The sequence below is a fragment of the Stenella coeruleoalba genome, assembly GCF_951394435.1.
Source record: "Stenella coeruleoalba genome assembly, chromosome: 6".
NCBI classification, from domain to species: domain Eukaryota; kingdom Metazoa; phylum Chordata; class Mammalia; order Artiodactyla; family Delphinidae; genus Stenella; species Stenella coeruleoalba.
The window spans coordinates 113,710,828-113,723,570 of NC_137151.1; the positions used below are offsets into that span (position 1 = coordinate 113,710,828).

At 39.8% G+C, this 12,743-nt stretch overlaps 1 protein-coding gene across 2 annotated transcripts in view; it reads right to left on the reverse strand.

Annotated features, from left to right (window-relative positions):
• Positions 1-340: 340 nt before the first annotated feature.
• AP1S3 (adaptor related protein complex 1 subunit sigma 3) overlaps positions 341-12,743 on the reverse strand; it is a 56,945-nt gene continuing 44,542 nt past the window's right edge. The window contains exons 4-5 of one of the 2 annotated variants that reach the window (XM_079924702.1): positions 7,747-7,884; positions 341-2,645 (exon numbers count right to left, since the gene is read on the reverse strand). In XM_079924702.1, the coding sequence (XP_079780828.1) occupies positions 2,610-2,645; positions 7,747-7,884 (174 nt within the window). In that variant the 3' untranslated portion in view covers positions 341-2,609. Of the gene's footprint in view, positions 2,646-7,361; positions 7,885-12,743 lie in introns of those variants that run through there. The other variant, XM_079924701.1, reaches the window with a different exon arrangement.

Here is a 12,743-nt window from a genome sequence, read left to right on the forward strand (position 1 = left end):
ACAAGAGCAGCCACCGCAATGAGAAGCCCACGCACCGCAACAAAGAGTAGCCCCCACTCTCCACAACTAGAGAAAGCCTGAGCGCAGCAACGAAGATCCAATGCAGCCAAAAATAAATAAAATAAATAAATTTTTAAAAAATTCACTTGAGTTATCATAAGAAATGTCAACTTTACATTTGTTAATGAACGAAAAGGAGTTAGTAGATTTAAAGGGTGGTTGAGTCATTAACTACATGTAAAGAGATCAGATTATCAAAATGTGGGTGAATGGTGAGAAAAAAGCCAATAGGAGCAGAACAATAAATTCTCTTCTCTCATTTGCTGTCACCTGCTTATGAAGTTCCACCTTGATAGGTAATTGTCTAGAAAATGAACAGGTTATATTAGAAGGACTTCACCAAGAATTATGGGTAGCAATTTCAAGCATAAAATCTGATTTAAAAAAATATATATATATTCATAAAAACATGCTCAAGTTCCTCAATAAAAAACTAAAAAAATGAAGAGGTTATATTAGAAGGACGTCAACAAGAATTATGGATAGCAATTTCAAGCATAAAATCTGATTTAAAAAAGTTATATTCATAAAAACACGCTGAAGTTCCTCAATAAAAAACTTTAAAAAATTTTATTTGCAAGTTTTTATACAAGTTTAATATTTATTATCTTTCCCTTGGTGGTTTTATTACAATTATATGATATAAAGAAAACATAATGACAATTATATGATATAAAGAAAACATAATGATTATTTTCACCAAAGTCCATGTAAGATGTCCCCCAAATCCCTCAGATTTACCCCAGAGTGCCACATCATTATGTTCACACCATATGTGCGCTGCTGACATAAAGTCTGAGGAGCCCCCGCTATAACTAGACAGTGTCTAATATGGAATTCCCCAGAATATGTGGAGTACATTTGAATGAGATTCAATCAATACCTTCATCCAAAAATGGTGGAGAGCTTCAAAAGAACCAGAAAAACTTACATCAATTTACATAAAGTTTATACAATGGTTTTTAAAATAAAGAGTTCTGCCATATTAAAAAAAAAAAGGCTAAAGCACAAAATCAAAGATCTAAAGTAAACAAAGTGATAAAAATGACAAACTTCAACCTGATGCCCTAATTGTAAATACATGATTAATCTGAGGAAATATTAGATATTAAAAGCCCCATAATTACTTCATATACTAACCTGAAGTTTTTCCTTTTAATAATGGTTATATTTGGGAGTTGGTCAATTTTTCCTCATGTTCTTCCACTCTTGTCTTGCCATCTTTCCCTAAATATGTCTGGCACGATGAATCAAAGAGGACATTTTCCCCTCATGTTGGATTCCCCAACAGCAAGCACACTCTTCTCTTAGGAAGAATACTAGAAGGTCCCCAACCACTGCAACATGATGACATTTGACCTCAAAACTAACATTGAAAATGCACAGGTAAGACATCAAAAGCAGGGCACCAGACAGAACAGTACAAGCTATTTCCCTAGAATGTCTGATCACTTCTACCACCTGGTTATATAGAACTTTCCAGGAAGCATGAATGCGACATAGTCACAATAGTAACAGTCAGCAGCAAATATTTTCTTTGGGAGATGAGGAAAGAAAAAGGAGGCAAGGCACCTACTATATAGGTTGCAATAATATTAAATGCTCCAAGTAAGCCTAATAGACAATGTCTTCAAATATATTAGATATACATGAAAACATACTGGAAACAAAAATCTCTCAAGCAACTAAGGGTGCTTGTAACATAGAAGATTATTAAAATAGTAGTATTAATAAGTATTATTGCTACTGTTATTCATCTTTATTATACTATTTTTATAGTAAGGGAAGTTATAGACACTTTTTCAGATGTCTCAAAACCTTAATAAATACATAGAGTTTGTACAAAACACAACCTTATTGGAATGCCCCTTATATTCAATTAAAAGGTAAAATTAAAACCTCAGCCTAGATAGCAGCTTCCAAGGCATCAAAAACACTTAAGGCCTATACTATCTTTGGTTGTTGTCCTTAATTCCAGCCCTGAAAAATTAATGAATTCAGGACATTAAAATCAGATACACTGTATCTGGACTGAAATTACAGTATTAAGTGTATTTAAAATGTCTAACATCATGTATGAACTCTGAACTATTAACATAATTTTGAATCATTATACAATTTAAAAAGCTAAACATTTAGAAAAAGTATTATTGATATAAGATATACTTTACATTCAAAATCATGGATTATGACAATATAGTTTACATCCTGTCAGTAGAGGACCAAATGCGACAAAACACATTGCAATAAATTTATTTAAATTAGCTCAAAAATATGACATGGAGTTAAAACACTGCAAACAAACATTCAGCCTATTGAGCAATGAAGCAGTTGTTTTAACATCCAAGTAGTCATATACAGTATAATACAGAAATGAATAATGATAAATATATTATGTTAAACAATAATTTTTGCTAATTAACAGAAAAATCCCTTTTAAGTTATTTTTGGCATGGTACCAGAGGCTCTGTCAAATAACTGGATGCAAGGCACTGCTTATTTACAGGTTCACAACATGTAGCACTTGGAGTCTTCAAGTAGATGCATGGTTAAAACGTAGGCTTGTTCATGTATTCTTCCATTGTCTGAAAGAGAACCATATATAAGAGCAATTTTCCCTTAAACCACATCCTTTAGCAGACTGTGAAAATTCTTCATTCTCTTACTCATTTATCTTGCCATTAGAAGAAAGAAGTTTTTGTTTTTGTTTTTGTTTTGGCTGCACCACACAGCTTGTGGGATCTTAGTTCTCTGACCAGGGATTGAACCCAGGCCCACAGCAGTAAAAGTCCAGAGTCCTAACCACTGGACCACCAGGGAATTCCCGAAAAGAAGTTTTTGAAGTGTACATGGTCATAAATCTTTGCATTCTAATCAAGAAAGGTGGTTCAAAGTTTGAGTATAATTTGTATACACATCCATATGGCTGGAATTAAATAACTTTCAACAGAGAAATGGCTAAACTTGACCATAAAAGGAATGTCTGATAAGAGAAATGCTAAAGCAACAGCTGTGAAGCTATCGCTGTTGACTTCAGAAAAATGTGCCTGCTAAAATAACCATGAGGACTACCTCCAGACACAGGTATTAGAGAAATCTGTATAACGTATGTATCGTTACATACATACATAACATATGTATCATTACAGATACAGATCATCTTATTGCCAAGACATAAGGGATAAACAGACCGTAATTCTTAAGAATTTCTTTCATGTAGTTTGAAAAGGCTTTCCTCCAAAGTACATAAATTATGTTTCTTCATCCGCCTCATAACTTACCAAGTTTGCTAACATGCCACAAGGCCCTAATTTTTTCCCAGTACTTTAAAAAAATGTTTAAATGGATTCACAACCACAGGCAGAGTTCAAAGTTACAGTCATGATGCAAGCCCTTTATTATGCATGATGGATGGACTTCCTCTTCTACCCTCTCCTGTTATAAACATATGTTTGTGTAACAAGGTCCCTGGGTTGAATCAATCAGGGAGCTCAAGGGGCCAGCCTTTGGTAACACCCCTACCTCTTACATGGAAGTCACAGCGCAACCAGCAATGCTTAACCTGTTCTTAAGCTTGAACCTCAGGAGATGTGATTCACGTGCACCTGCCAGGGAAGACATCGACCAGCGTTGCCCAAAGAGACCAAGATCATGGCTAAGCAAGACTGCTCAGAAGATACTAGGGTTAGAAATCAGGTTTTCTGACTGTGTTCACCAGCTCTACTTCAAACTCCAGTCTTCCTCTGCTGAAAATACTTGTGGTCCATTATCCACACTTTCTTATAAAGCTCTTACACCTCCTGGATGAGCACTGGCCAAGAGAAGCCCACACCTTAAGACCTCTGCCCTGTCTCTCCTCTTACAGATACTGTCCATGTCTGTCAACTTGGCAGGGGTATCACATTGGCCAGGGGCCCATGACTATTTCTTGGTACCTAGACTTTAGCCCATTTAAAAGAGTGTACAAAATTACAAATATAAAATTGGGTACGAATTTACTTAGAATGAGAAAAAAATGAGAGTAGATTACAAATTTTTTTTAATTACAAATATCGGGGCTTCCCTGGTGGCGCAGTGGTTGAGAGTCCGCCTGCCGATGCAAGGGACACGGGTTCGTGCCCCGGTCCGGGAAGATCCCACGTGCCGCGAAGCGGCTGGGCCCGTGAGCCATGGCCGCTGGGCCTGCGCGTCCAGAGCCTGTGCTCTGCCACGGGAGAGGCCACAACAGTGAGAGGCCCACGTACCGCAAAAAAAAAATTACAAATATCACAAAATCCAGAACAATAGCAGAATGGTTTCATTCACTAAGTGCCTGACACACTTCTATAATATCTTACATATTCAATAGATGGCCACAAGTTCTTTGCAGCTGAGCTAGCTTACCTTTGCAAATTTGACCATATGAGCCTGCAGCCTTAGAAGGGATCTGGGCCAGGAAAGGTCCTGGAGTTGTCACTTCACTGGCTTCACAGTTCATTGGTCTCTAGCTATTGGCACTGCCTCACACCACCGGATAAGTCAACCTGCCTGAGACTGCGCTGGCTGCCCTTTCTGAGCTGTACTGTTACGTACAGTTACATGAGCCAATGACATATGAGGTTGGTACTTTCTTGGGCTTGCCCCTTTAAAGGTTGGAACAGACATTTAAGGCTGGCACAAACTTAAAGATGTCTGCCCTAGCCTTTCACAAGAGGACTAGGGTATCTTGGGACCCCAGTTATCTATCCAGCACAGCAGTGTTTCTTGTGCATTCATCACTATGCATGCTACGAGTTTTTATTGCATTTTAACCTGGTTAAACCACAATGCAATAGCTGTTTAACATGGTTTGTGCTTTTAAGGGTGACAGTATTGGGGTGCACCTAGCCGGTTCTCAGGAATCCGCACATACACATATGAGGTATCCTATTGCTTGATCTAATGAGGTACCATTTGACCCTCCCTTCTTAACTTGCTTTCTTATTCTGTGGTCGGAACATCTTCTGTTTGTCGCCCCCACTGGTGATCCCAAGAATTGCAACCTCTGTATTTAAGGATCACTACCTTATTTCAGAGTTTCTTTTTCCTTCTAATCATTTTTGCACCATTGTCCACAGGTACCTTCAAAATAAGGTACCTCTTAAAGTCATATCCAACCAATTAAACTGTTCCTTTCTTTCCATATTATCAACATCTAGCCCCGGTACACTCAGAATAAGCTCTGAGCATTTAGGGCTTTAAGACTACATATCTTCTTACTAAAAATGTAGAGACAGTTTTTTTATTCTAAAAAACTTTTATTGGGTAGAGTTCAGGGAAGAGTTCAGGGCCTACTCTGAGATTTTCAGTTGTGCTAAAAGTAAAAGCAATATTACAAAGGCCTCCCTTAAACGTAAGCAACTGAGTTTGTATTCAATACAAATACATGCTCAGGTCCAAAGGACAGGGGAAAAAGAAAGCAATCAGTTTTTCTCTTTATGCAATTATATTACTTGTGCTCAACTGCTCTGACCAGATACACAAAGCAAACCATATATACAAAGTCAATTTTTCAACCAGCTCCCCAGATGTTCACTGACTTAGCTGAAGTACCAGATCCCGAGAGAACACTGGTAACACTGTTTCTATTTGGCAGGTGTTGTGAATTCAGTGAAAGATTTGGAGGGCAGTCATGATACTGCCTGCTCCCTATGGGGACACGGCAGCTAAATGGAGGGTCCCCTGAGACCCACCTATCAAGACCTTCCACTCAATCACCAGGGACACCAGGGAATGACCAATTAATGTTTAATTGTGAAAGGCCTCTCTCTTGAAATAGCAGGCAATACCTGCTTCCCAGATTTAAATGGAACTAGAAGCACCAGATAACCCGCAGGCCCTTTAAAATTCTACTTCCTGCAGAGGGGAAATTCAAAATAACCCAGGTGTACCTTGGCCCTAATTCAAGGAGCTTTAGTTACTGAAGTGCCCAAGACCCTGTTCAATGTCTGTTTCTCCTATAATGTGATTCCACAGTAAGGACCCTGAGGATAGAATTATAAATAACCCGCTGGCATATTTTAAGAAAGGTAATGGAGAATTTCCAAACCACTGATTTCTCAAGTACCTTGTAAAATTCCCTTCCTGTGTCATTTGGAGACAGCCAAGTGAACATCAGAAAGTTTAAATGCATTTTTTTGAGGTGATAACGCATCTAGAAATAAATGCATCAGCTTCCTAACAGGCAAGCACGGAGGCTCAGGGGTACCCTGTATCTTTCTCGGTATCCATTCACCTGAGGACTGGTTCCCTAGATGGGCAGGAGCTAGTAATCAGCTCAAAGATGTGCCAAAACTGTTGCTCGGAAGGCACGTCTAATGTTTTAGTCACTGAAGCAGGCTCTTACGTCCAAACAGCAGCAAGAATGGCTTTAATGCCAATTTTTAAAAGACACTTGATAATGCTCTGGAATCTTCTGACCAGCTATCATGAAAATAGAAAGATAGATTCAATGATGCTGTGAGAAGAAGAACCTAGAGGTGGCAGAGCTGGGGTAGAAACCAGGTCGGCAAAGGCATGCTTGAGCAGGGGCTGGTCAGATCATCTCATTTGGAAGGGCAAAGTTCAGTGGGGTGAAGCACCCTTTCTCACAGTGCCCACGGGAGGACTGAAGGGGTTAATGTAGGTACGTTCCGATATTAGGGACAATGCAAATCTGGACTGTATCTACAAGAAAAGCCCCAGTGTATTTTATATAAGTATCACAGAGTCAGGAACATGACCAAATGGCTGCTGCAGGGCCCATTTATCCCTTGACAAGCAAGCCACAGAATTCCCAATTTATTTATGCAAATAAGAGCACACATACAGCCTCCCAGGAAGGCAGGAAATTTTAATTAATATGATGATCGCCATCTTCAATAATAAAGCTCTAGTATCCCTGGCAAGTAAAATAATGATGCATTGCTATTCTCCTTTCCCAGGGCAGCACAGATATTTTAATGAAAGGCTTTTTATACCTCCCATAAAATTATTCTTGAAAAGAACAGCACCAAGTATGTAATCCCTTTTCGATAGTGTGGTATCCTCACTGAAAAGCTCAGACATGAAGAGCAAAGACTCTGGAGCCCAATTACCTGGGTTCAAATCTCTATTCCATGCTTACTAGCTGTGTGACGTTGAGCAGTCATTAAACCTCTCTGTGTCTTAGTTTACTCATCTTTAAAATGAGGGTAACAATATACCTACCTCTTAGAGTTGCTGTGATAATTAAATAAGTTAATACACGTAACTTACTTAGAAACTGCACCCTGGGACTTCCCCGGTGGTCCAGTGGTAAAGAATCCTTCCAATGCAGGGGACTCGGGTTCGATCCCTGGTCGAGGAACTAAGATCCCACACGCCATGCGGCAACTAAGCCTGTGCGCCACAACCACCGAGCCTGCGCGTCTCAACTAGAGCCCGCGTGCTGCAAACTACAGAGCCCATGCGCTCTGGAGCGCACGTGCCACAACGAAAGATCCCGCATGCTGCAACTAAGATCCAATGCAGCCGAAAATTTTAAAAATTAAATAAAAATTAAAAAATAAAGAATTTACCTTAAAAATAAAAACTACCCAGCACAGAGTAAACACCCAGTAAGTGTCAGTCAGTCTATCACCACTACCACCATCGCCATCACAGCACCACCATCATCTTTTCCCAGGGCATGAGAAACTGTGTACTGACCTCCTGTAACATGTCAGAATCCTCAATGGCTTTAACAGCAGATTTCTTGGATGTTTCCTGAATTTCTCCACCGATTATAAACTCATCCAGGATAAAATAAGCCTTTTCAAAATTAAAGATAATATCTAGCTCGCAGACCTGGTAAGACAAAAATGAATATTTTGATAAACTTGCAGTAGTATCAGGGGAAACATGGGCCAGTGATTCAAGCTTTTCAACAGTGACACCCATGTGGCACACCAAAGATAAAAATATCAGATGGTATTGTAAAGCCAGAAAAGTAGAACTATGGAAATCCAGGCCCTGAATAAAAGTAAAACCACATTCTATTAAAGCTGAGCGTGTCCTTAGATAATACTGTTTAATGTCACAACAGGAAATTTGAGACTCAGTCCAGGAGTGAAGCTGCCCAGCTCACCTCTCCATCCGCACAGATAAAAGCTGAGCCGCCACTGCGTTTCAGGCACGAGGGCAGTGCTTCGTTGCTCCGGCCCTCTGGTCTGTAAATTTGGCTCCTAGCTTTAGAACTCTCAGAAGCTCATTCTTCAGAGGCAAATTAGCTCAATTGTGTTATTTTTTCTCAAAATTATGTCCCAGGCCGGTGCTTCTCAAACTACAGAGTATATCCCAATCACCCAGAAAGCTCATTGAAACACACACTCCTGGGCCCTACCCTGGAGTTTCCGATTCAGTAGGTCTGGGTAAAGCCCGACAGTTTGAACTTCTCATGGGTTCCCAGGTGATGCTAATGATGCTGGTGTGGGGACCACATGTCGAGGACCGCTACCACTGTCACAGACCAAAGCAGAGTCTGATAGATTTGGTTAAATGTAGCAAGTAGCAAGACCACTCCCCATAATGCAAATAAGGCTCAATTCCAATGTTTCAACCAGACAGCCACTCAGGCACCATCCCGGCTGTTTCCCTTCTCACATATTCCTCAACTCTCGCTTTCCATACCTTACGGAAGGTCTGCTCACTGAAAGTTTTCAGTCCTCTCCCACCTTTATGGCTCAACGGCATCTGATACACTTCACCCAACCCTTGCTTGAAAATCTGCTCTTGCTTACACCCTGATGTTGGCAATACCACTCAGTGCCCGTTTTCCTCCTCCATCTCTGATGGTCCTTCTCAGGCTCCTTGGATGATTTATCTGCCCCCCGAAACTTGCATTCATTTAAGAAGTATTTACAAAATGCTTGGGACACATCAATCAGCAAAACAAACATCTCTGCGGCAGGTTGCTTACATTCTAGGGACCCACGTTCTTCCTAAAGACTGGTGCTTCCCAAGAGAGCCTCTTCTCTTTGCAACACATACATTCTCCTAGATGATCTCATTGACGCTCTACAGCTGGGTCTTCCATGCAGGTGGCTTAACGAAGTGAGATCTTTATCTAGGCCTGATCTCTCTCTGCAGCGCTAATCCAATATTTTCATCCACTGACCAGAAATTTCTGCCTGGATATTCCTCAGTCTACATCCCCGTATTCCAAACTGAATCAAGCATATTCTTTTCCCTTTAGTCCCTGTTTTGCTTAGTAGCTGCAAGCTCTATCTCGTGGCTCAATCTAATTCGTTCTACAGTTCAGCTTAAGTTCCCCTCCCTCTCATTCCTCTCGCCCCCTTGATCTCATGCCTTTCAAATTTGATCACCAATTTCTATGGATTCCATCTTGTAAATAAACCCCTAACCTCTTGTCCATTTTCGCCGCTACTCAGGCCTGCAACGTCTCTCGCTTGGGGTGCTGCAGTGACTTTCTAGGTGGTGTCTACCCACATGAGGCCAATGACCACTAGCACTTTGCTAAAATGCTGATCTGGGTCCTTTCCTGGGTGAGGTCTTCTGTTCAGGACAGTTTTGATTCCTCAGCATGGCATATAGGAATCTTCACAGCCCAGCTCTCTGGCTTCCTGTGCTGGTACCCACACCATGCTAAAGCTACACATTCCACAAACGCACCCCGTTCTTTCATGCCTTTACCCTTCGCACATTCCAGAAATTCCTGGAATGTTCCAAATGTCTTTTCCTTTATTCTGCTGGCAAAATCAGACTCATTTTTCAAGGCCAAATTCAAAAGGTATGAGCACAATGATTCCCCCAAATCCTCTTTTCTCACATAGAGATTCTGCATCCCTTCCTTCGTGTTCTCTTACATCTTGTGTGCCCAAGTATACGCTTACTTATCAATCACTTCCCCTTGTAGTGTGAGCTCAGGTACAGAAATTGTCTTAGTCATCCATATACCTCTGGAACCTGGCACATAGCAGGATGCAATAAATGTTCTCAGGATAAATGAATGAGTCGGCCACCATACAGGCCTTATTTTTATGATGCTGGGGACTAATGGCTTCCCAGATCGACAATCCTATGACTTTACATAAATGGATGTCAATATTTTAACAAATTGCTCCATATATTTAGGATTTAGGTCAATAGACTTGCAGACTCTCCAAGGAAAATGGTTTATATTGACAGATCCAACTGAATCTAGAAGCATAAGAACAAATAAGTACAAAACCACTGTGATAAATGGCCACCTAAGAAAAACTAATCTAATGAATCTGCAAAGGGTGTGGTCTCTTCATTCATTAGAAAACAGCATCAAATCAACAAGTGTGTGTGTGTGTGTGTGTGTGTGTGTACACACACACACACACAGCTAATTTCCCCCTCCCTACAGGGTCTGTCTCTTTCTCTCTCTCTCTCTCTCTCTCCACACATACACATACACACACATATATGTGTAAAACCAGTTGAAAATAAGAGTCTATTCACTGGGACATGATACTATAATCCAGGACTTCCCCAGAACTTTAGGGTTCTCTCTGGAGAACAACCATCAGAAAAAGGATGGCATCATAAAAGGAAATATTCTCATCTCATAAACCCTTTTATTTCTAGAACACTCACTCCAGAAATTTGAATGAGACTAGAAGTGAGCTTCCCAGGCAAAAAGGGAGAGATCAGAGTACAGGTTAAAAGTACAACAATGGATTGGGAATAATATTTGCAACATATATAACAGAAAGGAAAGTACAGTATCCATGATATAGAAAGGATTCTCACGAATCCCTGAGACAAACACCACAACATAAAAAATCAAAGAAAGGCTGTCAAGAAGCAATTAATAGACAAGGCAAGAAATGGAAAAGGCCAATGCACATCTAATAATGTATACAGCCTCACTAGTGATCAGAAAAATGCAAATTGAATTAATGACCATCTGACTATTAAGAAGAGATAATATCCATTCCTGGTTAAGCGTATGGATACATAGGTACTCGCACTCACTGTTGGTGGAATTTGTCAATTTTACAGGCATTTTGAAGGCTCAGACTGTAGTGTCCATCAGTTTTAAATGTACAAATCCTTTGACCCAATCATTCCGCAAGGAATTTACTCCTATGCTATACCCAAACCAGTGCATAATAATATATATTAATAACAAGGATGATGGCAGCATCATTTATAATAAAAATTGGAAACAACTCAAAAATCCAGCCATAATGGAATTGCTTAAATAAAGTATGGTCTACCCCTACTGTGTATTGTATTATATACCATGGGAATTCTATGCATAAAGTTGGAAAGAATGAAGTAGATTTCCATGGATAGACATGGAAATAGCTCTAAGATAGACTGGTAAGGGGAACAAAAGAAAGTTGCAGAATAATATGTATAATACAATACCATTTTTTTATTTAAAAAACTGTATATGTCTAGAAGGATATGTAAAAATATGTATTATTTTGCAATTTTAAACAATATAGATAAACAGAAAGAAAGCACAGTAGATTAGACATTCATGCACATTAAAGAAGGTACAAGAAGTAAGCAGTTACCAGAGATCAGAAGAGGTGGGAAGTCAGGATTTATAGTAGCAAGAGCTGGGGAGCCCCAGAGTTCAAGGCAGGTGTAGACCAGGAATCCAGGACAGACAGGAACCTCATGAGAAGAAATGAGCAACCAGAATCCTGCAAAGTGAACTTGACAGATACTAATACAAGTTCTCTGGGAACTTCTCATACCCCACTCTCCACTCTCCTACCAGCAAGCCATCCCCAAAGCTGTAGGGCTCGCCAATGGCCACGGGGCAATTAATTTACTGCACCTAGTTTCAAGGGGTAGGGATAAGGTTAGGTAATATGCAAAGCCAGATACACACACACACACACACACACACACACACACACACACACACACACACACACCCCTTGATTATACAGTTACTATCTCCAGATCATAAGGGAAATGGCTACACAAGTTCTACTGGCCGAATAGAGAATGTTACAAACAAGCAAGTCATTCATATACAGCAACTTCAAAAGACTATTCTATTTGCTATTGAGTCTAACCCCGAGGGGTTATTGTACCTGAGAGTAAGAAGAGAAAACACCTCAGAACCTGAGACATAATGTAGATTTCTTCAGCTACTGTCTAATTACTCAAATACTACTTCTAATTCTACCTTCAGGGCGCTGCCCCAGTATATCAGAAATGTACCCTTGATGCTCAGATGACTGCACTCCATCTAATTACGCAAAAGCACATGGCTTCTGTGTTAATAAACACATGAGCCTCTTTCCTTATTTTTTCTCATTTTCTCATGTCTCTCTATTCTGGAAGAAAGCTTATAAAAGGAAAAAAACAGTGGTAATTTAATGTTACCTTTGATCTCCTAGCCTTGTGTTTACTACAATTTTACTATAATTTGGCTTGAGGGACTTCTGTTATAGCATAATACATGGTGTAGTGAGATTATTTCTGGCATTTAAATAACTAAATCTTTTTGGATAGAATTTAAGAAGGACCTTCCCTTACTGAATTCTGTTCTAAAGTAAGTACAAAAAGTTCAAGTTATGTACAGCAAATGCATAAAAGGATGTATAAAATAATAATGCAAAGTACAGTTACATAGCGATTGACAGTTTATAAGTATTGTTAATTATACTGTCTTTGATCCTCATAATAGCCCCCATGACATTAGCAGAGTA